The sequence below is a fragment of the Molothrus aeneus genome, chromosome 3 (assembly GCF_037042795.1).
Source record: "Molothrus aeneus isolate 106 chromosome 3, BPBGC_Maene_1.0, whole genome shotgun sequence".
NCBI lineage: Eukaryota > Metazoa > Chordata > Aves > Passeriformes > Icteridae > Molothrus > Molothrus aeneus.
In genome coordinates this window covers 20,977,050-21,004,778 of record NC_089648.1, presented here as the reverse complement: position 1 = coordinate 21,004,778, position 27,729 = coordinate 20,977,050, and the positions used below count along the sequence as shown (strand labels likewise).

The 27,729-nt window shown below is 43.6% G+C and overlaps 2 protein-coding genes across 3 annotated transcripts; one reads left to right on the top strand and one right to left on the bottom strand.

The window, feature by feature from the left end:
* Positions 1 to 1,377: 1,377 nt before the first annotated feature.
* PACC1 (proton activated chloride channel 1) lies at positions 1,378 to 20,393 on the bottom strand. 2 transcript variants are annotated; one of them, XM_066546449.1, is made up of 8 exons: positions 20,275 to 20,393; positions 16,622 to 16,718; positions 14,808 to 15,017; positions 12,628 to 12,782; positions 11,635 to 11,777; positions 6,337 to 6,481; positions 2,777 to 2,881; positions 1,378 to 2,073 (listed from the first exon to the last, which is right to left on the bottom strand). In XM_066546449.1, the coding sequence occupies exons 1-8, from the start codon at positions 20,308 to 20,310 to the stop codon at positions 1,912 to 1,914; spliced, it is 1,053 nt and encodes a 350-aa protein (XP_066402546.1). In that variant the 5' UTR covers positions 20,311 to 20,393; the 3' UTR covers positions 1,378 to 1,911. The 2 variants fall into 2 exon arrangements, with proteins under 2 accessions (XP_066402546.1, XP_066402547.1); XM_066546450.1 differs by having other exon boundaries at positions 16,622 to 16,781; positions 20,275 to 20,385.
* Positions 20,394 to 22,605: 2,212 nt separating this feature from the next.
* NENF (neudesin neurotrophic factor) lies at positions 22,606 to 27,377 on the top strand. Its single transcript, XM_066546447.1, has 4 exons — positions 22,606 to 22,863; positions 24,014 to 24,074; positions 25,013 to 25,116; positions 25,689 to 27,377. Exons 1-4 carry the CDS (start codon positions 22,684 to 22,686, stop codon positions 25,863 to 25,865), a joined length of 522 nt encoding a protein of 173 aa, XP_066402544.1. The 5' UTR covers positions 22,606 to 22,683; the 3' UTR covers positions 25,866 to 27,377.
* The last annotated feature ends 352 nt before the right edge of the window (positions 27,378 to 27,729 follow it).

The window sequence follows — 27,729 nt, the reverse complement described above, 5'->3', positions numbered from 1 at the left end:
CTTGGCTGGCATCACTGGTCTGCTCTTGTAACATTTCCTTATAAAACAAAACATCTTGACAGCTGAGATGTAGTGACTGAAGTGGACTGCTGTGGGAGTTTATTGAGGGGAAAGAAACAGTACATACTGCAAAAAGGAGTTTATCCTTTATTTAACTATGCTTTCTACTCACCCCACAGCTGCAGCTACATTGTCTTCCAGCTTACCTTCTCTGACCTCATTAGCAAAAAAGAAGAAAAAAATGCAGTAGGCACCATCAGAACTGGTTTCAATTGTTTCTAATTTGTTGTTGTTTGTTTTTTGTAAGATCTAAAAATAGAAAATTATATTTTTTGGAAAATCCAAAAAATATCATTTGTTCAAGGAACAGTTGGGTGTTCCTTTGGCAGTGAGGCATCAAGAAAGCTCAGCTGTCATAGCAAAGGCTGTTAGGTAGTAAAGTCTGGGGGTTTTCTTGATGTGGAAGGGTTAAGTGTGGGGCATTCTGGTTTCTCTCCTGTTCCCCATAACCCAGGGATGGAGTAGCTCTTTTTGCTTCAGCCATGCAGTGTTTGGCCTTTGCTGGTCTTGCCCAGTTTAATCTCATGCCCTTGCTGTGCACTAGGCTGAGCTGTTCAGGAGCCATCCTTGTGAGATGCTGAAGATAAGGTGGGGACTGGACCACCTTTCTCCCATACAAACATCTTTGTCCCCTGAGCAAACACGTTCCCCCAAACAGCCAGCGCTGCTATTTTCCTTCTCTTACTGCAATGAGTTGTTGCCTCCCTGTTTAAGGCTGTCTGGTCAATGCAGTGCCTTAATTTGCTCTGGAAGCCAGCTGAAAGTAGGAAATTTTGTCCCAAAAGGCTTCCTCAGATGCCAAAAACAAGGAAGGAAGGTGAGGGGGTACTTTGGATACACTTACTCCTCTGAGTACTCTGCTGGAAGAGGAAGGAAGAAGCAAACTCTGAGTTGGCATCCTTGCAGCAAAGGCTTCAGAGCAAACACACAGTGGTGCCCTGCTCCCTGCAGACTCCACACGTCCAAGTCAGGCATCCCAGCTAACAAGGGACTTATAAGGAAGAAAAAGACACCAGCACCCCAGCACAGTTGGTGAGCAGGCATTCCCCACAGAACAGAGAATCACAGTTCCATGCCCTGCTGATGAAAGACTGTTTTTCACTTCCTTAGGAAAGACTGCCAGAAAGAGGGAAAAACAACAGCCTGAGACTTTGAGATCAGCCACCAGCTCAGCCCCCCACGTTGTCCTGTTGCTTGAGTTTCCTTTGAGCTGGACTGATCAGTGGTTTTCACCTTCTCAGGCCACAGCACTCCTGCCTCCTGTGAATCTCCTTCCCAGCCTGAGAGCAGATACTTTCAAAGAAGGCACACAATAGATTACTTGAAGTATTTTTTAATATTAAAGTCATTGTACTTTGATTTAAAGATGACATGTAATGGAATTCCAGTGTATTTGTTTTAAAGTATACTTTGGAGAAGAGAGGCCAGGATGTTTTCAGAGCACTTTGCCTTCCACTAAGCACCATCAGGGCAGTGACTGCTATGGGAGCAGCTCACAGCTGATGCAGAAACTAAAGGGTCTGTTGGAGAAACATTCAAAACACTGTCCACTTTTCACAATTTACTACAGTGATGGCTTTCTGAACATTACTGAGTTCCCTCCTTTCCCCCTGGGTCCCCCATACACGGAGGTAAACTTGTTAAACTTGGACTGGAAAAGCGTGAGTTTGTTAGACCTGTCCTAGAGTTAGTGCCTTCTGCAGTTCCAAGGCCAGTTCACTAGGCTGTTCCTCCAGCCAGCATCTCTCTGGAAGAAAGCATACCTGGTTTTCAGCTTGAATTGCTGATTGCAGTTCATTCCAGTTCTTTTCTATCCCTCCTGCTATGAACAGTTAAAAGGCACTCTTAGGCTCAGCTTATGTGGTTCGTTACTTGCCGAGTCCTCTTCAGATGCCTTCTTCGGATCTTGATCATCCACTTAACACTCAACTTAGCAAAGTCTGCTGCCTTAAACAGGGCCAGAAAGATACCACAGAGAAGAGCAATCATGTTCCAGGGGTTTGCTGTGATAATCTGAAAGAGAAGACAAATATTAGTCCCCTCATCTGATTCCACACCGGTAGAGAGGGGTGAGAGCTGTGGGAATAGGAGTGGTCTCTAAAGGCCAGGGAGGGCCCTGGGTCCTGCTGGGACAGCAGGAGTGCAAAGGCCCAGCTCCTGTCCCACACAGTCTGCATTCACACTCTGGTTTTGGGCAAGAAAACACCAACACTCTAGATTTTGCTGCTCCTGGACCTTGGTTGTTGGGTAAATACAGTACCATATTTTATTCTAATGAATTTATTCTAATAATGGATTAAAAAAACACACCAGGCTATTTTTATTATTCTTATTTCAGCCTAGGTTTCTTGTAAATTAATAAAAAAAGAAGTCATTAAATCAAATTATCCAACAGACTTGCTAAAGCAAAGATTTCAGCCCTGCCCTGAAGCTACCCTTTGCTAGAACACGGGGGATTTTCTTAGCCACATGGTACCTCTAGCTGCAAGCAGAATGCTGAGTGTCACCAGCCCAAGGAACAGCATCACATGGTCCTGACCTCCACACAGAATGCATCACTGGACATAAGGAAGAGCCTACACTGGAATTTCAGAAGCATCCTCATTCTTGTCTGCAGTTCTTTTGGGGTTAGGTAAGAGAAGGAGGTGCATGCACACACAGAGCACGAGCTGCACAGTCAGACAGTGATTCAGGAGGGGACTGGTGGGTTACTCACGTCCTGAACAGTCTGTATGAAAGGGTCTTTCCATTCAAACACCACAAAGAACAGCTGGTCACTCCCTGGTTTAGTTCTCTGGTCAATGTAGTTAACCACACTGGTCTGGGGACAGGGAAAGGAAAGTGCAGGTTACTCTTCAGCAGTACAGTGAGTCTTTTGTGCAACAGAAAAGGCCTGTAAGAAGGTGAAAATACCAGACTATTTAGACCTCCAGATATCAGACTATTTAGACTTCCAAATACCAGTCTTCCACTGCAGCCTTTCTCTACCTAGAACAATGGGCTGCCAAAATATGGCAAGGGCAGTTTCCTCCCTCTGTCTCACACTCATTTTCCTATTTCTCACTCAGTATCACACTACAATACCATTTCTACATTGCCTCTCAAGAGGGGACAATTTACTTCCAAAATTCATTTACTTGCAGTAATACAACATTTGGAAAGTACTCATGAATGAATGTTAAATTTGCTTTATTTGCCACAGAATCACATAATGGTGGCAGGAAGACTCCTTCTATTTGAAAAATGGGTTGTAGAATAAACTAGAACATTCCAGCAAAGAAGGAAAGAAGCCCAGGTGTTAACAACCAAACCCACACTTCCCAGTACTGCCCATTAACTAGGTCACCACTTGAAACTAATGCTGCCCAGCAGAGCTGTAACACAATTCCAACAGGGAACTGGGTTAGGATACCAGACTGTGTTACAGCCACATGAAACCAGAGTCTCAAGAACCACAACCAGGAAAATATTAAGACATCAGGCCCAGGAAAACACTTGTATGGTACCAGCTGCCCCCAGCCTAGGGGGGAACCACACAGGGTTTGTACACAGGTAGTAACCAACACAACCAGTCTGAACTGCCCCCTGCTCCTAGGACACAACACAAACTGCCCAGGAGTTTGTCACACAGGCACCTCAGGAAAGCACAGTGGTGGAAGGACTTCTCCAAGCCTCAAAGGAGTGTTTACATCTTGGTGTGTGCAGAGGGGAGTACTGCTGCTGGTCCTGTTTAATTCTGTACTGCAAACAATGAGTCCAGCAGCACTGTGACTGTGCATCAGGCTTGTGACACAAAAAAGAGAGAGATGATGGAAGAGCGTGCCTTTTCCATGTTTTGGGAGCCCAGTTTTCCAGGCAGAGTTGGAAGTCTCTAAGGAGACCACTCTTCACCTCCTTATAAGGCTTCCCATGGCATGAGGGATGAGCTGCCACAAAAGCCTCTGATCCACCATGGTGCAGCCTCTTTACAAATACCTCAGGGTTTCTCTCAGTCTTCTCCACAGCCCCAGCCCTGCACAGATTTTAGGCTGCAGGCAAGAAAGAAGCAGGAGCTAGAACACTGTTCATGGCCACTCAGAGCATATGGAGCTTCCCCAGCTTGTGGTTTCTGCTCAAACACCTTTGCTGCAGACTTGCCTGTGAGGATTTGTGAGGAGTTTTGAATGTGTCAGAGACAGGACCTCTGAGTTCTTTAGATGGTGCAATTTATTTTCCTTATCTTCTACACAGACAGGAAGGGTGAGTTCAGCTCACATCTTTACCCCATGGTTCATCAGAAGGTCACAAGACCTCCAGTTACAGGATCTTTTATTAACCAATAAAACACTGCCAACAAGGATATTTATGTTTTTTACCCAATGCTTAAATATTTCATCTTATGGACTCATACTACAGTGTAAGCTTTCTTAGCCAGTCATGTTCTGACACACAAACCTACAGTACTGTACCCTACAACTCTAAACTTTCCTCTACTTAGCTTAATGTGCCTCTGCTCTAAACTACAAATCCAGATTCTTGCTTCTAGCACCTAAGTTTGGAAGCCTTTTCCAAGGTCTCGGATCAAATCCAGTGTTTAATTCTAAGCTTTGGCTTACAGGCCCAAAGTTGTGAGAATCCCCTGCATTTTGGATTCCAACACTTGCCCCACACTTCCACAGCTGATTCTTTATTGCAGGGTACCAGTGTCCCAGCCACACTCCTCCAAGAAACTGCACACCAGGAAACAAACAGTAACAAGGCAAAACAAAGGCAATGGGAAAGGAGGAAAATACAAATGAATGACTGCTGGGCTAGTTAACAGAATGAGTGACTGCTCTGTTACACCTGGTATTTGTATCCATCTTTGCAGTATGCCAGCTCCCAGGTTTGGATTTGAAAGGCTAATGGACTTCTGGTGCAATTTGAGCAGATGTTGTACTGACAAACAAAGCAAGTGCAAATTATGTCTGAGCTGTTTAAATTTCTGTTGTATTATTAATAGGGATCTGATGCCTGGTTCCTAGGTTTTATTAAAAACAAACAAATAAACAAACAGAAAACCCAAACCAGCGACAGTTCCCTTACTCAGATGACCAGTCCATAACTGCTGAACTAAATAGATGTTTATGGTCACAAAAAGCTCTTTTTCCCCCTGAATTTGAGCCAGCTTTTGTTTCCACTTTGAGACACGTTAGACTTGGGCACACAAAGGAAGACTTTCAAAAATCCTATACTTGGTAAGCACCAAATGGCAAATGATAGAGAGCTGTAGGTGATGAAGGACAGACAGACAGCTGCTGTCAGTGCTTACCTGGCAGCAGCAGCAGACTGATGCATTCTTCCCTCTCCTCCAAACCAAGGTATTGACTTGGCACTTGCATGACTCTGGGATTTGCCTCCTGTCCTTCTCCAGTGGAGTAGGAGTGTGCCCCCCTCACAGTCCCAGCTCTGGGTTCCCTTAAGGCTGTGCCATGTAACACCCAACTGTGAGAACTAGGGATGGAACTGAACACTCTGCTTCATTCTGCTCTCCCCAGAACCCAAGAGTACCAAGGACCAAGAGAAAGTATAATCTCTGAAAGAGACACCCTCTGGAAAGGACAGCTCTTAAAATTCGCATTTCTCACCACTGGTGAGACACTTCCTTTCCAACCAACACTGGAAGCAAAACAAACTCAAAACATAATTATTTTCCAGTGCATTAATGTGAACAGAACAGGAATGAAAGGCTCATTTCCTCTCCAGATAAGTTTGCATCTTCCACCTGCATATTTTCTAGTTTTAAATGATGAAAGAAGTGAAGTTACTCCATGTTTCTAAAGACACTCAACAGCTAAAAATTCCAAACCCAAACAAAAAGCAGAGATAAGAATGCTACAAAGGATGCAAGGCTTTACATTTACCTCTCCATCCTAACATCAGTGGCAACCTCAACAATACCTCTTTCCAACACTAGCTGTTATTTAGACAATTCCACCTTGAACTGTGGTAGCTGTTGTAATATTATTTAATAATTAATTAATATGACACTACAGGCATCATAACCCAAGTGAGGCTTGGATTTTTGGCCTCCCTGTCAGGAGATGTTCTCCTGAGCTCTGCCACAAGGCCACACCAACAGCAGACCACATCAAGACATTTACACTTCTACAGAATCCCTCCCTGAGAAACAGTGTGAGCCATGAGAGCCAAAACTGCTCAGTGCAAAGTGGCATCATGGATGCAATGAAACAAAACCAAACTCCCAAAACATCATGAGTACTATGAGTACTACTATTTTTTTTTTATTATTTTTACCTCTTGTTTGAATTCAACAGTCTCACTACCATCTTCTTCTTTTGTTTTGACCAAGGACATCTTGACCCAAGTTCGGAAGCCTCCAGAAAACTTCCAGCTGGAGTATGAGCTTTCACAGTCCTTCATGAATTTTGCTTTTTCTGGACTAAAGGAAAAAAAAAGGCATTACTTTATTGACCAAACTGAGCACTGTAGGCAGAAGGTCAGACCTACAGGTACTTCAAACTACGTTCACAATTCCTTTTATTCTCCACCTGATAAACTCAGCACATCTAGAACATTGTGTGTAGTGATGTTTTCATGAATGGCAGCCCTTCACTGGTGCATCCTTAACTGCAGAGGATTTACCTGGTGCCCCACAACCCTGGAGCTCTGCCTGCCTGCAGGGATTGCTCTGCCCCACAGGGAGTTCAGCTCTGCTCAGCAGCCACCCCTGGGACAGAAAGGAGCAGAGCCAGGACCTCAGGAAGCAACTCATCACCATGTCAGGAAGCAAGGGACAGCAGGAAGAGCCTAGAGGAAGGACAGGGTGCTTCACCTCATTTCTGGTTGCCAAATAAACCAGTTACAATGCATACATGCTTAAAATGCCTCAAAATTGACATTCAGTATAATCCTATTATTTTGAAAGCACTGAAGCTTTGGTGTAAGGCTCCCACCTGCAGTAACTCTTATCCCAATATGCAATCCCAGTTATTTGCAGCCCCCAGAACAGCAGGGTTGCTTCGTGTGTTTTGGCTGGGGTTTTGGTTTTTTTAATACTGTGCCTGTAAATCTTTAGGGCTTCCAACACCCCTCATGCTGCAAGTAGTAAAGGGGCAGCTTTAAGGCATATCTGGTCTCCAGCTCTTCTCTACCAGCTGCACAGGATATAGTGAATTAACCATGCTATTTACTTGGAGCTCTTCAGTACTGTGATTTTAGCCATTTCCATGTCATCCCAGTGAAATAAGCCCAGCCCTGCAGCTGCTTTTCCACTAAGGTTTCATTTGAGAAGAAGGTGTAAACCACTGTAAGAAGTCAGGAACCATTAAAGGTTATTTTTACTAAGGCAGATTTCAGGTTGTAGAGATATGCCAGGGTATGTTGGTCCTTAAAAGAAGGGAGCGGGTTTTGATCCAGACTAAATCCACCTACCTAGGAGAAGGGAAAGAGTGCTCTTTGCTTTTGTGGCAGATGGTGTGCATAACCAGGTCTTTTAGGAGATGAAGGTGTTTTGGTCTTTCAGGAGAATAATGCAAAGAAGCAAAGGAGAAAAGCAGAGGTGAAGAAGCAAGCTCTTGTCCCAGAACAGGCCAATCAGGAAGCTTGTCCAGTGCTGATCGGATTTGCACTTTTCCTGTCTTTTTTTCTTAGTTTTCAAACTCAGGGTTTCCTTTCTTTCTATAAACCAAGGTGCCTTGTCTACAAGGACCAAAGGGACTGCACTGATATAAATATCAAAGCAATGGCTACTCTGTACTACAGCACCTGCTCAGGCTTAACAGATGAATACACATGTGTCCATGGGACAAAGCCATTCTCTCAAGTCAGGGCTTCAGGCAATGGACTCAGACACAGAATTCCACTGTGCACATGCACAGAAAAGAGAAGGGTTATTGGAAAGAAAAACTAACACACTTTGCTACCTATCAAGGCAGATGCTGTTCCCAGGGTGTCCTAGGAAATTAGGAATATCTTTATTTTGACATGAGGTGCTTGTGTAGTGACCCCAACAAGATGGCACCTCTCCATGTCCCACAGGAAAGACGTGGGCAGAGCCTAAGGACAAAGCCCATGGCCTGCCTGCTCCTCACCAGAGGAAACCAGTGAGACAGGAACACCCAATCCAACAACTGCTTCCCCTCCTGGGATGTGGGCAGAGCAGCAGCTGAGGGGACAGCCCAGGGGAGCACTGGAGTGCTTTGCCACTCAAGAGGAACACACATAATTAGCACTCTGCCAGGCAGTCATATGCCTAATGGCTGGCTAAATACAGCATCCTAGAAAAGCTTTCCAAGCCAAGATGGAAAAATGAGGCAGGAAGTTATGACACAGAGCTGAACGTTACAGCCACAACTTCCATGGCAGGCAGGCAGCAGCAGTGTGCTCTGCCTCTGACAGTAATTGCAGGCTGGAAAAAGAAGGATTAATAATATCTTGGGAGAAGCTGTGGAGAAGTGATCTGAGAGGCATCTCCATAATCCAGACCACTGCCACAGAGTGAGGGGGAAAAAAGGGGGGTGGACAGGAGGAGCACAGCACAGAGGAACAAGCTTTGCACAAATTATAGCAGAGGGCAAATTACACTTTAAAACCACACACAGCCAAGTGAACACAAGACAGGAAAGGGATTTTAAGCTGAAAAACAGTTCTCCAGGCAGTTTCTTTTAATTCCCTCTTCACACCAAAGACAGACTACCCACACAGGCTACACCTCTTTTTTTTTTTTTTTTTTTGGTTGCTGTTTGGGATTTTTTTTCCTTTTTCCTTTTTTTTTTTTTTTTTTAATCTGTGGGAGTCACTAACCTATTTCTGGACTGGGCTGTAGTGCTGCAGTGGATCCTTTACCACCAGTGTGTGTGGACCACCCCAGGAGAGCCAGAGAAGTTCAGGACATGCCACCAGCAGATTCCAATGCAACAGCAAGAGCCAAACCCACTGGTGGTTCAAGTCCAATCTGTGTTTATTGCTTTTGTGTTTCCCAGAGCAGGAAACTCTCAAACAGCCATGGCATCTAACAAAGGCTGGTGTGGTACCAAAAGTCTCAATCCTTCTATGTTGTATTTCTCTGCATGCAGCAATCCAGATCAGAGACATGAACACTGAGCTCAGTTTAGACCCTGAAATCATCTCTGATCTGTTCACACTGGTATCCATCATTTCAGTTATTTGACATGCTACACTAACAATAGTTTTGTCAGGAATATATTCAGGATTTTCTTCTAAACCCCATGTATTATCCTAATGACAGTTCAGGAGAGGAACTTGCATTTCTAGCCACATATTTTGGGTAATTTGCAAGGGTTTCATTATTTCCCTCCCTCCAATTAATATGGTACAGACAGCAGCTGCCACTACCTTAAAAAAAAAGGAAAAAGGAAAAGAAGGCAGCAGCATCTCCCCGCAGCTCAGAGGCCAACAACAGCACACAGAGCAGCAGTGTTCTGTGGAGCCCAGGACAAAACCAGTGAGCAGTGCCAGTTTCATGGAGTCTGATCCAATTTTAACAGAAGGGCTGCAGAGAATGAAGCCCTTGACAGAAACAACTGGGCCTTGCTCGAGTCCTCAGTGCTTACTACACCACAGAAAATCTCTTAAAGGTACAAGTTACCATTTTTTTCTTGCTTGTGGCACCTCTGGTAACACTGTACATGAACTGCTGGGCACAGTGTTATTCTGGGCCCTCACAACCTGTGAGACACTTTGTCAGGAAAGGTAGTTAACAGAGGCCAGTAATTGAAGTTTTCAGAGGCTGTATGGAAGGACACACAACACTTTCTACAGATATCTTAAGCCAGACTTCCCATCAGCTAAATTTAGGATCTGCTGATGAACAAGAAACCATTTCTATTTTCTCTTCTGCTGGAAGCTGGACTGAATGAGTGCTCTCCACACACACAGTGCAGTTTCACATGCACTCTTCACAGTCAGGAGAAATGTAAACTCCCAACCTGCCCTGAGCCCAGCCAGTTCATGCCAGGACAGCAAACACAGCACTGAGCAAGACAAGCCACAGCATTTGTATCAAGTTTGGGAGGATGCTGCAGAAAAGACAGCACTGGCCTCTTGCCCACAGCTGCTTCTTTTCCTTTATTCCATCTAGACATGCAGATCATTTACCACTAAGGCCTTCATCCCCTTGCCAACGTTACCCTTCACCTAGGTTAGCTCAAAACCAGTTTCAACTCCTATTCCTACTGTCTGCCCCAAGCAAGTACAGAGGATGCATCCCCAAACAAACATCCCCATTTCCCTGTGGCTGCCAAGGCCTGAGGATGTAGAGACTGAGCTGCTCATCCTGCCCCCAGGCAGCTGCAGCACCAGGGGTGGCCTCAGGCAGTGCTGGTGCCTGGCAGTACAGAAAGAGCTGAGCAACCTTGCTGCAACTGGTCCCACTGTAAGCATTTCTTACCAGAGCACAAGCCATAAAACCAGAAAAAAACAACATAAGGAATGAGCAGCACCTTCTACACCACTACTCTTAACCGGTGTTCTCTCACCTTAAAATATCAATGCCTAAAACACCCAGAACATTAGCATTTTATAAGGTGCTTCAGTACAGTTACAGAAAACAGTTAAAGACTTAGGATGTCTTCACTGAAGCAGAAATGCTTTGTAAAAGGCAATTCCACCTACCTGGTCTTTGGCATGCCTGAGGTAGCATGCCTGAACACTTCCACTCTTTGATCCATCTGAAAAACATCAGTATGACCCTGTCCAAGCCTCTGAGGAAGTCTTGCTACAATAAAATCTGTTCTCTTCCCTCCCTCACCTGATTTTGTTCTGCATAGGTCCTCTATCCCCTGTCCCTTTTTCACTGAGCCTCTATTATCAAATTAAGGTTTTCTATCAGCTGTCACTATGACTAATATTTCTTGACTAACTTTTAATCTGGATCTCAGAGAGAAGAACTGAACTTGAATTCAAATTAAAGCAAAAATTAAACTGTTAAATATGAAATTTATTCTTAAAAGGTGGAAGAAAGAGGGGGTCTTTCAAGAAAGTTCAAGACAAGATTAATTCCATTCTTGTTAAAATTAGAAGGTAGATTAGACACTCCAATGATAGCAATCAATGTCAAACCAATACAAAGCAATTTCAAAAACCCAATATATGAATTTACATCATTCTGCAGAATCTTAAATATAGTCAGTAATACAAAGAAACAGAGTTAATCTTTCAATGAAAGCAATCTAGGGATCTGACCTCTACAGCAATTGCTTTAAAAACCCCCAAATGGTACAGAAATATTTGTGTTCTTGGTGCACTTCCTGACACACTGCCCAGCACAGCACACTTCCTGAGCACCCACAGCAGCAGACAGCAGGAAGCCAGCACACACTCCAAGCTTTTAGAAAGTGCACAACAAATGGTTTAAAAGCACAGCTGAAGAACAGTTTTGGCACTGAAAAAGCCCTCAAAACATTTTTTAAAGGTCACATTAGTAAACAAAGACATGAAAGAGCATCAACATAGTCCAAACATTTTAAAAAAAATCATAAAAGCCTGCCTGGTTTTTACTGAAAATGCCCTGCTTTCACAAGTATTGTGACAGCAAGTTCAATGCAGCCCCAGGCTCATCCCCCCTTTACATACCTGCTGACAAACTCTTGGAAAGAAGAAAACAGCAGGTAATCAATGGCACTGAAATCTTGGTCTGTTTCATTTAAATGGAACTGCAAAAACACCAGCTCCCTTTTCTTCACATCACGAGGGCCTTGAACAACCAAAGCATACTTCTGTAAGCAAACAGAGATGGTGAGAGGAGCAAAGGAATCCTCATTTCCTGTTCATTAATTTACCATCTGGCACTAATACTCTGTAGAAATCTAACACACACACACACACAGAGTTTCTTGGGTGCTACTAAGTAAAATCTATTAAAATACCTAACAAGAATGCCACTTCAGTCTCTCCTTTTAGTTTAAAAAGGAGGTATTTACACCAAGATTCAGTGTTTAAATATTAATATTTAAGTATTGAATATGGTAATTTGTGGGTTTTGGACATTTGTTTATCAAGAAGCAAGCTTCCCTGCAGTTCTAAGGGCAATTTCAGACAGACTATCACTCCTCAGTGTACCCATCTTGCTGGCTCAAAGCATTGTGTAATGAAGCACTTGGTACCCATTTAAGATTCTTCCAAGTGTGACAAACATGGTATGTAATTCCCAGCAGGAATTCATGTATGAATTCCCAGCAAACATAAAAAAAGAGATTAGCTATCCTCCTTTAATGGATACTGATACTGCCTTCAATCAGAGCTAGGTTTACCATATCAAGGAAAATGCTTCCCAGTTCATTTAGGAGAAGAATGAAGTGAGAGCTTCACTGTGAAAAATGACTTATTTTATCCCATTAAGGGTTTTGTGCTGCTCACACCCACAGGACAGCTGATCTTCCATAACACATATATACACTGACTGGGGTCTTTTACATCTCTGGAAACAAAATGACAGATGGTTTACAAAAATCCAAACCAGAAGCAAGGAGTTTTTTTACAGCACGTAGGACATACTTTTACTTTCCAACAAGATTATGAGCAGAAACCCCACACTGAATAAGCTTAGTTCTATGATATTGTTATTACCATAGTTTGATTAGTAAAAGGATCTGTGTAGTTGATCCTCTGAGTGGTGCATTCAATGTCTCCTGGCTGACCTGGATTTACCAGAGGTGGAATGTGATCGTAGTAATGATGTTTGCAGCTGAGCAGCTGAGCCTTGCCCGGGTAAAAGGCAATACCTGTTTGGGGAGAAAAAACATTGGAAAAGACCAATCTCCTTCCCGAGGACATCGATTTTCATTCTGGAATTTAATCCCACAGGATACTGAGCTGTCTTTAAGATGCAACAAAACAATCAAATTAAACCATGCACTTCCACATTTTTCTGGAGCAGGACAAAAACACCGACAGCATCAGGACAGAACCCCGATGACGCATTGAAAAGAATCAGGGCTCATATTCTGTTAAAACAGTTCAAGGTTCATAGAAGCTACCAAGTTTCCCACAAGCCAGCAGCTAATCCACCAGTCCCTCTCAATCCCAGATGAATCTGTAAAATATATTAGGGAGGATCAAATGGGACATGTAGTCCTTTAGTTTTCAGATATTAGCATTTGACACATCAAGTGTTAATTGGAAATAATGTACACCCATACATGACAGATCGAAGATCACTGGCTGAGCTAACAGAAGTGAAAAGATGCTCTTCAGCATACAATATCTTCTGTTAACTGAATGTGACACCATGATAAAAAACAAAGCCATCAAACATGCACTAACTGCTACCATCCCTTATTATTTACAGCACTGGGTAGGGCAGGCAACTACTCCACCTGGATGGAAACCCACATTTGCCATAAACCTCCTGTTTCAGTCCAACAGCATATTCAAGCAACCTCAGCCACCTCAGCATTGGAAGGCCAGCAAAATACAAGAGCCAAACCTCAAAATGCTTTTACACCTATGCCATATTAATTATTGGAAAAAAGTTTGCTGGAAGATAATCTAGTCTAACTTAAAAAAGAAAAAGAGTATGATTGATTAGATATAATTAACTTACAACTGAAATGACCTGCCCACCAAAATGTGAGATGTCAAAGCACTCAGCATATATCAAATGCTTTATTCCTTTCTTCAGAGCTCCAGGCTTGCAACTTGCCATCTCATCATTTTAATAGAGCAATAAAATAAAGGACTACATTGATTTAGGTTCTCTGATCTGCAGGGATCTCCAACAATACTTTTGGATTTATATGTATGCTGCTATGCTTATTTAAAATCTGCTTATTTTCTTCCTGCTGCTGTATGAAATGCTCACATGAGAGGAGGAAAAAAAAGGGAAAAGCTTGAGTTTGCTTGCTCTTACAGTCAGATTCATATGGCCCAAACATAAGGCACTATTTCCAGAGCTGGGCTAACTGGCCATAGAGAAAAACAACTACAGCAATATGGCAACACCTCAAAATACCTTTCAACCACAACTACTGAAGTGGGTATTTGGAAAATGTGGTAACACTTCAAACAGAAGTGTTGTTAAACTGGAAACTCACTGATGACTGACTGAGCTGCATTTGCTACCATGGCTCTACTTATGAATGGCTACTGGACAATTAAAAAAATTAATAACAACAGAACTCACTACTCAAAAATGCCCCTGTGGAGCAACTCCTCCTGCAAACTGCAACAGTTTCTGCTGCCACACTGCATTTTTGTGCCAACATTGTTCCCTGCAGTCACATCAGACTTTCATTGCCTACTGATGTAATGCCATGTTGTAAACAAGGCAGGGTGGAAGTAGAAAGTGGCATTGTGGTTATTTTGTGGTTGGTTTGAGAAATTCAGCTCTTTACTGTGAATGGCATCTCATTGCCCACTGCAGCACTGAGCTCCTGTGTTACTCCTATGCCTTACTCTGTTTGAATGATACAGTTTGGGGAATGTTTCCAAAAGAAATTCACTTTGTCCCCTAAAAGAGGACTCATCTTAAAGCCTGAAAACACTTCTCATCTATGAAATGTTGCATAATTCTCCACAGCTTCTGCCATTCATGTTATTGGCATGAAAGCTCCCAAAAATCTCCCATACAACATTTACATTTCTGTGCAAAGCCAATACAACCTTTTAATCTAAAGTGAAGAAATGAAAGACCTGGGTCAAGTATTATATGCACTCTGGGCTCTGAAGAATGAACACCAAAAATTTAAAACAATCCAAGAAAAACAAGAACATGAATTTAACCCCATTTTACTTGTTACCATTCTTACCAGGTGCATCATACAAGGACACTTCCTTGTAAGTGACAGACATCACTGGGTGCTTGAGCTTCTCCCTGAAGTCACTGATGGTTTGGTAGACAAGGAACACAGCTACAGCCATGAGCAGCAGATAAATAAACAGGAGTATTACTGAGAAAACATTCTTTAAGCAGGTCTTGCTGAAACGCAAAGAAGGGGTAGTGGTACCCAGCTCACCATCTGGAACCAAACAGAACATGGATTGGGACTTTAGCACACAGATATTTTTGCTGAATTTACATTTAAAGATCAATCATGTGAGAGGAAAGTAAGCCTCAAACTCAGCTTGATTTTAAAAACCACACCTAATTCTAGTTTTGATGATCAGCCAGGCAGATACTTCCTTCTCAAGTATGAGGTGTAATCAACCTAGGATTGTGTCTCCTTTCACATGCCAGAATTTGGCACTCTGCTTAAGGCCACTGCAGGCAGGAAACAAGGTTTGTATTCAAGGACAACTGAGAAACAAAGTTTAAATAAAGTTCACGAGAAAGTCTGTTGATGGTAAATCTTTGCTTCTGGGAAAAAAACCCCAAAACTCTTTCCCGCCCAATTCCAGTCTGAAGTGATTCTTACACACTCAGCATAGACATCAGTGGAGTGATTTGATATTCTAATGCTCATGCTCAGATCTGTGCATTGCATCTCCACCATAGTAGAAGTCACTAGATACTTGTTACCCTCTAGTTCATAAATCCCTGTGCACATTAAAAACTTCCATAGGAGGATTCTTTCAATTACAGCTAGAAGGAGACTGACCCAACTCTCCCAGAGTCTCCTTTCCTTCAAATCTTGCTCTCTTTAGATCTTCTCAGTAGTGTCACCCACACACAGACACTGCTTTACCCATACCCCTTGCATTTGCCATTTCTTTTGGCAATACTTCTAAGGCAAAGGTTCCTGTACTCAAGTTACACATCGTGTTTTGTCATGAGTGACATACAGCTGAACACACAAAATTTTATGTTAAAATTCAATGTAAGAAAGGAGATAAGCAGCCATGCACCCTGCTGACTGTTCTGTGTGGTGTCACCTAATGAGTCAGGCCCTCTCAGGCCATGCCACACTCTGCTCTCCCACTCCACAGTTTGGTGTTTGTGCCTTCCCAGAGCAAACAGGAGCCTTTTAGTGACCCCTATTGCACACATAACCACTTACAAATGTCCATGGGCAAGTTACATGCCAGGAGATGGCAGCCAAGGCAATTAGCACATTAATATGCATAAAACTGCACTGCTGAAACAAATAGGACTTGAACAGGTGCAAGGCATTTAGGCCATGCTCCTTTCAGGCTGGCTAACCTCAGTGCCCACACCTGAGCTGCAATAAGCCCATTTCACACTGCTCCATGCCCTCCAAAAGCAGCCTGAACAGTCTAAGAATTTATTTTAAAGCATCTCTTCAACATTGCATCTTGCTCATGTAAATCTGGTGCAGACTCTGCCTGCAACCCACTGCCACTGAGGTGGGACACAACAAAGGAAGATGACACACTAAGCTATCTCAGAGTCACATGTGCTGAACGTGTTTTGATTGAGCACAGTTCCTGACAAAGAAATATTCTCCTATCAGTCCTTGGATAACCTCCTTGGCTTTCCATCAGTACTGATTCACATAAAATAAGTAAATTAAATTAATGAAGTAAGGGAAATAAGTAGTGAAATTAGTGTTTTTGTTTACTTTCAGAAGTGCAATAAAATAGCAAAACCAAAACAACCACAGCCACGCACTGCAGCGGGTAACAGGCCCTAAAAATCAGTAATTTTTGGGTCAATAGTTCTCACCTGGTAAAATAACAGAGCTGGAATCTTCATGAACTTCCATATCTTCTTCTCTCTCCTCTGTTGGATTTTCAGATACTCGCTCCACATCTTCACTCAGCTGTGTAGTTAAAACAGTGGTTCAATTTCCAAACATGCTCTCAACTTGCAATTGTTGGAATTTCTATGGTACAAATAAAAGAGGCTCCAACTAACCGAACACACAAAAACACATCCCCAGTCTAAGAGCACCCAACATCTGTTCCACTTGTTCACAAGACAAAAGCCACAGCTCTATAGACTTAGAGCCACAAATTAAGTGACTTGCATGCTACAAATTTAACCTACTTCCACCCTGCTGCTTCAACAATAACATCACCTTTCCATTCAAGTTCAAAGTAATTATTTCCCCAGCAGCCCCAACACACTTTAACCCCACAATTAGGAGTGTGTTCTCTGACAAGCAGGAACTTAATTCTGTCACTGAAGAATATATTTTTAGGCATAAAGAAACCACAGCACATAGCAGCAAACAGAGCATTAGCACCTCTTAATAAAGAGGCACAAAAAGCAGGAGATGCATTTTGACAGGTGTTAAGGCAAGGCACTGAAACACGTCTCAGCCACACGTGGCGGGGTCATTATGAAACAACAGTCAAGCATCTCTATATTTCTGCTCCTTGTTTGATCTCACTGTGCAGATTATTACATATTAGTGCTTATGCAACTAATTAGTCTTCCAGTGTTTCTGAAACACTAACAGAGACCAGATATTTTCTTGTTTTGCTATTCAGAGCTCTGGACTCAAATTGCCAGGCCACTTCCGTCAGAGTCAGAGGCTTGTCACAGCAGATACACATCACACCACATTGTGGAGCACTACAGACTTTGTACATTATAAATAGAAAGTATCTCTTGTATGTTTTCCAAGCTTTCTTTCCTGGTGATAACTGACACAGAGATTACAACAATGCAAACCAAGGCATGAGCTTGCAGCACACCACATTAGCCTTGCTTCTGTTTCAAGGAAAACGGGGGCACAGTTAATGCTGCAGCTGCACTGAATGCTATTAAACACTACACCCCTAACTTACACAACAGAAACGTGAATGCATCCACAAGGGAGTGCTTTTATTTCACCCATCTTTAATTCAGTACTGAAATCCTCATTATGCCATTACCAGGTCATCATCAGCATCTATTAGGAAAGAGTCCACTCATTTTACACCTTCAAAGTCTGACGTAAAGTCTCCTTCACTTCCTGCTGTATTTCTGTATTCATTTCCATCATGCAAAGCAAGATGAAAGCAGTTACCCAGCTGGTTTTGAATGCTTAGTACATAAATAAAGCATGATTTCCCATAGCATGAGGCAAGAAGTGAAGAGGTAACTTGTAGGCTAAAAACTCATCTCACGTGCAAGACTCTTACTGGGGTCCAACTGAAGATACCTTTTTCAATTATCACCATAAAATAAGGGAAAATTAAAACTGTGCTCCTTTTTGTAGAAACATGCTAGTTCTGTTTATCTGACCCAAAATAAGCTAATCTGACCCAAGGAAAGTACTTGCTGAACTCTTGTACCAGTTACACTAAATCAGCTAAGAACCCAGCTCAAATCATACTCGTGCACATTGCTGATACCAAGGCTGATCCAACAATTTAAGTCACAAAGTCACTGCAGCTCCTCAGCTGACTCCCACACCTCTCTGATTCCCAGCTAAAGGCACCTCAATGACTGAGGTTATTGGGAGGGTAAGTGAATTCTATTCCTGATGGCAAGGAGATCTCAACACAAGGTTAAAAAAGAACAAAATAAGCAACATTTCTTATCTTCTCAAGAGGACCTACAGCAATTTTTTTTCAACAAGTGGAAGAAAAATCATCTTAGAGGTAATTCCCAATCTAAATGATTCTGTGGTAAGCTCAGAAAACACAAACTTTCAGCACTCTTTAGAAACAAACCAAAAAAACCCCAAACAATATGCAACCATGTTTTCTTATCTCTGTACACGATGTTTCACAAGCTTTCCACAGATAAAGCCAGAGAAGGACAGCCAGGCAAGAGCAGGACTACTAAGAGTGCTTCAGATGCAGTAAGCAGGTTGAGCTGATGTGTAAGACAGCTAAAAACAGCTCTATTTTACTGCAGATCCTGAACTGAGGTGACCAAGATCCCAGCGCTGTGCATGGCTCAGCCATGTGCTCTGAGCAGCACACAGACCTCTATGAGGCAGGGCAGCACAGACCTACAAGCCCAACACCTCACACACACACCCTGCTGCAGCCTCCCAGGGACTGGGAAGCCAGCACAGGACACTGCAGGACAGCCGATTCCAGTTCACACTTGTCACTCCCCTTGGATTTGGGGGTTCTGCCAACAGCAAGCCTGGAGCATGCCAGCCAGGTTCACCCTCTCAGGCCAGCCCTTCCCATATGGTATTTCTGATAAAGGGGTGAAGCATGGTGCCAATCAGAAGGAGCACAGATTGCAGGGTGGTTGAGCTTGCAGTAGGATGCAGAGACAGCACAGGATGTCAAGGGCAGGAAGGGCACGAAGCACAACTTCACTCAGCATTCCTCTGGGCTCAGCACAGACAGCTGAGGGAGAAACAACCACAGGAACCTGCCCATGTCCCAGCAGTTCTTTTTCAGTGCTGTACACAGAAAAAGCACTGGCCAAAAAGAAGCTCAGAAAAGGCAATTCCAGACATTTGAGCATTCCTGCCAGGGGCAAAAGCAACAAAGACTGCTGTAGAAGGAGGGGACACACAGGTGCTGCACTTACACACACATCCTATCTTGACTCCTGACACAGTTTGGGATAAACCCAAACATGTGGGGAGCAGTGTTAGTGGTGGCTTATACTTAAGGTAAAAGCACAACACGCATTGCCCGTGTCCACACTTCAGGCATCAGTGCAGATTCACTAACTCTCACAAGCACCTTCCCTAGGTACAAGCACACAAGTCAACCCCATCTTGATAGTCACGGGCTAAAAAACCTTCCTACTGGATAAAACTCCCTTAAATAAAAGGAGAACTTGTTCATACAGGCCTTTTGCTGATCTGCTGATTCATCATCTGCCAATGCCTCCTAGCCTGGCGAGAAAACCAGAAGCTGAAACTAAACAGACTGTACCACACTAAATTAGAATGTATTAAAACTGAGCCTCGAACTACCCGTCACGTGTAGAGGAAGGAAGATATCTACATTCCTTTTGCCTGCAAGATACAAAAGTGCTTTGCTGTAACTCTACCGCTGCTGAGCTTGGCATAAATTGCTCCTGCGTCTACTAGGAGAGATAGGAACGAGCAAAGAAGCCGGGCTGCTGAGCATGTACATTGATATGCAGAGCAGGCGCTGCCTCGGGCTTTTGGCAGTGTGATAAAGCGTGCTTCAGTTTCGGGTGCGGGAGCTCTGCTATCCGAGTCGCTTCTCCCACCCGGCACACCAAACCCCGGCTACAGAGTCCAGCCGTGCCCACCTCACGCAGCTGAAACAGCCCGCTCTTTTAACCTCGTTCAAAGGTGAAGCAGGGAACCGTGCGCGCCAGGGCCACCCGGTGCTTTCTGCAGGCTGCAGCTGCCGCCTGCTGCCCCAGCGCCGAGCCGAGCTCACGGCCACACGCCGGCTGTCCCCGCCCGCCGAGCCCCCAGCCCTGCCGGTCCCCCGTACCTCCTGGTAGGATGCGGACACCTCTGGCTTTGGCATAGCATCGGCGGCAGCGGCGCCGCGGGGCCGGGCAGCGCCCGCCGGCACCGCACGGGGCGGGGCAGCCACGGGCCGGGCCGGGCCGAGCCGAGCCGAGCCGGGCCGAGCCGAGCCGAGCCGGGCCGGGCCGAGCTGCCCCGCCCGGGCCGGGCCACGCAGGCGCCACCGGGACCCCCGAGCCGCCCGGGCCGGCCCTTCCCTTCCCGTCGCCGGGCGGTGCCCGCCCCTTGCCGGGGCTGCCGGGAGGCGTAGTCCGGGCAGGGCGCTCCGGCTGCTCGGCGCACGCCTGAGCAGCTCCTGGGCAGCTCTGTGGGGACAGCTCTCCCTCCTGACAGGTAGTGACGGGAAAATGAGACTTTCCTGCTTCACAACGCAAACTCTGCTAACACAAGCATGAAACATACAATTTCCAGACTTGGAAAGCCGGCTCCCCCCAAGCTGCACAAGATACTACCTTTTATTTTTTTTTTTAATTTTAATTTTTATTTTCTTTTGCTCAAGGCTGTTATCAGAACACCAGGCGTACTTGACCAGCAGACAGAACTCCTGCAGGACTCCTGGGGTGACCCACTCACACTGTGCCCGCAGCAATGGGGCACTGCAGGAAAATAAAAGCCAAAACCACGTAAGGGCTTATTTACGAGCCACGTGGCCACAAACACACAGCTATTTATTTTTTTCCTTCCCCAGCGTAGAAGTAATTGTTAACGTTGCATCATCAAGAAAAAGCATGTGCAACTTTTTTTACATTGAGATGCAACACTGTAAGGGAGTCCCTGCTGAGAAGATCATTTCCCTCTGCCTATGGCCCACGCCTAGTAAGTTAAAAACCAAGATTTAAAGTCCTTTGACAATAACAATCCTATTGTACATTTGAATTACAGCACTGTAGTCAGAAAGAGTGGATGCTGGAGGATCAAACATCCAGGCTTTAAATCCTTCCGATCTTCACTTGTCAGCCCTGCAGTGAGGCATGTGATATATGTATCTGAACTGTAAAAAGGTTCTCATTTTCTTAATTCTACATAGAATGATAAACACCCAGCTTATTCTGCTGCCAGTCCTGAATGTTCCCCCGTGCTGTATTTATAGCATAGGGAAAACTGTAATCTGAAAATTTCCTGTTTATTCAGTCTGTTCCTAGGCTAAAAATGTCTGGGTTTTTTAAGTCACAAAGATGAAGCCTGCACTATGTGCACTGATTTTGTGAATAACCGTTGAAAACAGCCAGCAGAGAAACTTCAAGAGGGGAAGAAGGAGGAAAATTGAGAAATCTTTTATTATTAGGCGTCTGTTATGGTGCCACCAAGTCCATATCTAAACCACGTCCTTAGGTGCTACATCCATGTTTCTTTTAAACACCTCCAGCGATGGTGACTCCACCACTGCTTGGGGCAGCCTGTTCCAGTGCCTAACAACCCTTTCTGTGGATAAATCTTCCCCAATACCTGTGAAAAATGCATGTATTTTATGATTGGCTTTTCGCAAATATTAAAATGAATATTATATGTGTTGTGTTAGAAAGTAATGCTGTATTAATTCTCTTAAGTACTATGTTAAATATAGTTTTAGGTTATAAAAATTGTTAAAATAGAAACGATGCTATGTAGGATACTTTTTTTAAAAAGAAAGGACTCGCAGCGAGATAGCAGCCACAGGACACCTAAATCTTTCAGAGAAGAAGAATTTATGGCCCTCTTATCAGAAGAAATGAACTTCTTCCCGCCTCGAAGGCGCTGTTAGGATTTGGAGGAAGAAGTTGACGATGACCAGACAGAATCCTGTATTTGAATGAAATTTATGCATCATGTATGAAGTGTATGAATATTCAACGGGCTATTGCTTTTAAGGGTTAATCCTCTGTTAACGGGTGTCCTTTTTCGGGCTCGTGCTGCCTTAACGTCCTTAACTCTTTGTATTTATTGTCTCATATTGTCCTAATTCAAGTTGTCCAAATTATTATTACTCTAATTGTATTACTATTTTTATAACCATTTTATTACTATTAAACTTTCAAAAATTTTAAAAACAAGTGATTGGCGTTTTTAACAATACCCAATCTAAACCTCCCTGGCATAGCCTGATGCTATTTCCCTTTGTCCTATCGATGGTTACCGTGAGAAGCGGCAGACCCGCACTTGGCTGCAGCCTCCCTTCAGGCCCTCCTGAAGCGCCATAAGCTTCCCCCGAGCCTCCTTTTCCGCAGCCTGAGCCCTCCCACGCCCCTCAGCCGTGCGAGGGGGTTGTTCTTTTTCAAGAACTGTTGTAAACCCCGTGCTGGCCCTGGGGCCCTGTGCACGGCGTTCCCGTAACTGCGGTCGCACGCCGCTCCCTTCCCGGGCCGCAGGCCGGGGGCGGTGCGCGATCCGCGCCATGGCGGGCGCTGCGGCCCGGGGCCCGCTGCCGTGCCTGGCGCTGCTGCCGCTGCCCTGCCTGCTGCTCCTGCTGCCGCCGGCCGCCAGCGCCGAGCCCGAGCTGCGCTTCAGGCCGCCGGCCGAGGCCCCCGTGCGGCTCTTCACCGAGCCCGAGCTGGCCAGATACGACGGGCACCAGGTAGGGCCGGGCCGCCGCCCTGCGCCGAGGCCGGGCCGGGCCCGCACGGTCCCGGCGCTGCCGCCTTCCCCGGCGCTCCGAGCGCTGGAGCCGCCGCGGAGCTCGGGTTTCTCGTGCTCTGCTGCCGTGCCGCCCCGCCATCATCCCCGCCCTGTGGTTCTGGGCAGCCCTTGTTTCTCGGGCAGTGGTTTGTGAGAGGTTTGCGGCACCCGTGCGCTCCAGCCTGTGCCCCGGTGCGGCTGGCAGCTGCCGAGGCTGATGCTGCGCACACCGTTAGATAGTTGGGTGCCGTGTGCCATTCTGCTCGCTCCCTGCTTGGCAAGGTGCTCCTGCCAGAGAATTTCAGATTACCACGAGTTGGAGCCAAAGTTCATTTTCTCTCAGTAATTCATTAAACCATGTACTTAGATTTAAAAAAACCTAAATCCAAACCCAAAACAACAACAACAACAAAATCCCACCAAGATTATCAAAACAAGAAGACAGTTTTAACTTAGGAGTGTTTAGCTTCCTGTGGTTCAGAGAAGGCTCAGCAGAACTCCAGACTAAAAACGATAAAGTCCTGTATGGATACACATCTGCTTCTCTTTTGAAACACTTGCTGTCTGACCTTCTCAGGGTCTTCTCTAGAAACTTTGAAGAGACTAACCAATGTCTGACTAAAATTACATCTTATGTATAAAACACAAAGCAGAAGCACTGGCTTATTAAGTAAAACAGATCTCAGCAGATCAGATTTACGTGTGTTTATGTATTTATCTTTGTTTCTTAATCAAATAATGCTGTTGGCCACACACTTTTATTTTGGGCAATATCCATGTGCATTAGGAATAGAAAAATGCAGCTGAGAATCTTCAAGCAGACTAGTGTGCAGACAAGAGGTGACTTGCAAAAGGGACTTCTCTGGTTGTGCTGTTTAGATTAAAAAGATTCTCATTGCTTTTGTTTGAACCCTCAAAGAATATTAGGGGCAGTTTAAAGCACAAGCAAGAGATGTCAAGAGAGGGAATGTGCATGGTGGCATAACAAAGCATAACAAGAACATACAACAAAGAATTTGGGTCCTAAGAGCTTGTGGATTTCACAGCTGAAATGAACTGCTTTTTGCCGTGCCAAAGTGCTGAGGATGTATTGATGGCTTTCCCTCCAGGAAGGACAGCCCATTTACCTGGCAGTGAAGGGAGTAGTGTTTGATGTCACCTCTGGAAAAGGTTAGTGTGCTTCTCCTCTGCTGTCTACTTTGCTTTCATGTTATTCAGACATTTGGTTCAGACATTCCCAGTGTATTGGAAGCCTGCAGTTCAATTGCAACAAAAAGATATACTTTTTCCTCTTCTAAAAAACTTGATTTTCCTCCTTTGACAGCTCCCCTGCTAAGGTTTTGTCTAGAACTTACACTGGCCTGAGATCACAACATGCAGACAGACAAGCCAGCACTGTCCAGGTAGCTTGGGCATTGCTAATAAAAACTGGAAGAACCTCCCAGCTCCCTGAGTCCTTGCCAGATGTGGGGTCAGGCCACATGGAAGCTACTTTTACTGCCCTGGGTACATGAGCTGAGCAGATCAAACCTGGTGTGGATGTACCCACCGTACAATATCAACACTGCTGCAGCTGCATCTTTTCCTTCTGTGCTGGTGCTCACACCCATTGCTGTTTGTGCCCTCCCTGAGAACTGCAAATGTTTTAATTTGAGCTCCTGTTACTTAATCCAGATTTGCAATAAGAAGTTTGAAGGGACCATGAGGGTCTTAGACACTTGCCTTGATGTCATCATAAGTAAACCAATGGCTTGTTACTGTGTTTGTACTAACCTTGTCTGGGCATACACGTTGGGTTGGCTGATCTTCAAATCCTAAATTACACAGAGCTTGCAAATTCTGGGGTCTGCAAACATCTCATGAGAATGTAAAGCACAACTCCCTAAATAATAGGCAAATTTTAAGAATGCAGTGTAGGAAGTTCAACAGCTGTATAAGCTCAACAAGTAGGAAATCCAAAGTCAGTTCAGGAAAGAAGATTCTTAGGCTTGAGTTGTTGCTTTCAATTCACTGACATTCAGTTCACAGTCTGGTGAAGGGTAGAAGCTGAACATAGCCTGTACATTGTCAGATCATCACTGGATTTTATTTTTTTTTTAATCTGACAGAATTTTATGGAAAAGGAGCCCCATACAATGCTTTGGCTGGAAAAGACTCAACAAGAGGAGTTGCAAAGATGTCTCTGGATCCAGCAGATCTTACACATGACACAGTAAGAAAATGGGCCATCAGTTTAATTCTACTTTGCAAATTTTTATTATTATGCAAGATGATGAATGATGACTTTAAATTGTTTGCATTTCTATAAGTTGACTCACATATTTAAAATCAAAATGCACTAGTTCTCTTTAGATACATAAAACATATTTACTGGTCATGAAAGGTGCTAACAGTTTTCAAAAAGAAAGTTTTTCATTTCTGGAATCAATACAACTTCTGTAAGCATATAAAATGGAAATTGCCCGCTGTTTAAAAAGATGCTCACAAAGACAGTAAATCCCTTTCTTTTGGTTTGGTGTATCCTGATATGGCAGTGAATGCTAGTTCTGGTGGTGGGTTGTTGCTAGTCTGACCTGAATACCTTTAAGTTTTGTCAAGGCTGAATTTGAATGGAAAGAATACAATTACAGGCTGTGCTATCAATTTTATTCATCATGCTCTGCTGTGTAAATACAAAAGCTGACCCTAAGGTTTACAGTAATCATTAAAAAAAAAACAACAACATGTAAATATCTTTATTTTAATTTCTTTGAGACAGGACTTTCATTTCCCTGTTTCCTTCAGACAGGACTCACAGAGGAGGAACTGAAGTCCCTGGATGACATCTTCAATAATGTTTATAAAGCCAAATATCCAATTGTTGGCTATACTTCTCGGCGAATTCTGAATGAGGATGGCAGCCCCAATCTGGACTTTAAACCTGAAGATCAGCCACATTTCAGCATTAAAGATGAGTTTTGAGGAACATTTTGGTGCCTAGAAAATGCCTGGGCAGAGGCACAGCAGAATACTAAATTAATTCCCTGTGTTGTGGAGTTCATTACTGCAATTAGCTACCATGAGTCAGTTCTCTGCTCAGAAAATAAGTGTGTGTGTACACACAGCATAGAGGAAACAAACAGATCTGTAGTAGTGTCATACACCTGGGCTGGTTGCTTGGAATTACAGGAATTATTACAACCTGCAAGTTGTTTCTGCCAGGATTTCTCTGTTAAGAAGTGTATAATGTAAAATTTCATTCCTTAGAAGAAAGAAGAAAGCTTTTAATAGTTGAAATATGACTGGTCTTTTTGTAAATCCCAAGTTGTTTCCCACTCCTTGGAAAAGTGTAAATTAATTATCTGGACAAGCTAACATCAATTCTCTGTGCTTCATGTGAGTGTAGGTATCGCAAGTACAGACAGGTGCAATACATTATATACAGGGTAACATTTTCAAAAGCATTATGGAATTTAATATTTGATGGGTTCGAGAATATCGGATATAAAGCAAATCAGTCTCCTCAAATGCAGTTACTGTGGAGTATTTCTGCAAAGCCTACAGCTGTAAACCGAGAAAAATAAATCTATTTTCCCCCATGAGGACTACTGTGACATTTTAAATAAGACTATTATGTTAGGTTTGGTTAAACGACACTTTACTTTTTAAAAATAATCATCAAAGATGTCATCTATATTAGATTATGATGATTTCCTTCTATCTTTCTCTGACAAAAAGAGGAAATCATAGCCCACTATGCCACATTCTCTTACAGCACAGGTTTATTATAGCAGCTCAGTGTCCTGTGAACATTGTTAGCATTTTTATATTAACAATTTCAGCTCTCATTTTTTATGTCTCTTAGTTTTTCTTTGTTCTTACCCTGGCTTCACCACTGTTGTTTCAATGAAGAGTGCAGTGCCATGTTCCTCTTCCTCTTAACCTGATACAAAACTGCAGACCTTGCAGTGTGAAAGCAAACCCCCCTGATGGCATTTCCCTGGCAGCCTTCCAGCAGCAAGAGCACTGTAAAAGCCTGAGCTGTACAAAGTGCTGCTAACCCCTGACTTTCGCTAACTTAAGTAGAATGTGAATTGTCCCACGTGTGGATTTCTCTGTCACTGTCACCGTTTTGATTGATATGGGAAAAACTAAGCAGCTGCTCCCCATTCTGTATTAATAATACAGATATTATAAAAATATTATTCTGTATTGTTGTTCTATTTCTTAAGCATTTTGGTAACTTTCTATGAAGGGAAGATTTTATAAGATGATTCTCCACCTTCTAGCTTGCAGGGAACTGCCTGTCAGTTGAATAACTAGAAAAGCTGTTTCTATGTATTTGCCCATTCTTTCACAATCTTACACATTTTATTCTAGATTTGTTTTGTTTCTCACCATTAGACCACTTCATTTACTGGAGGGACTCCATGGGCCCTCCCACTGTTGGATGGTGCTCTGAGCAGAAAAAATAAATCAGCATCTAAGAAATGACTATTGCTTCAGATAATAATTATTTTGTGTTACTATTTATTATTATTATTATTACTGTGTGTTACAACAATAAGGCTTTAAGTGGACACATCCTTGACACGTTTTCACTGACTGCTTTTTCAAAATGCATTCATAGTAGCACAGTATTTCTTTTAGTGTTAATTCAACAACACTACTTTATGTCTAAGGTTGTTTTTCTTGCCAATGGCCTGAAATGGATTTTGCTTAAAAGTCAACTGTCAGCTATGGCTGCTTTGTTCAGGCAGCTGCATTTCCCTGACCTCTGTATTATTCCAGTAAAGCAGGTGCCCTCATGATCTATAAATTGCACTCAAGACAAGCAAGCTGTGCA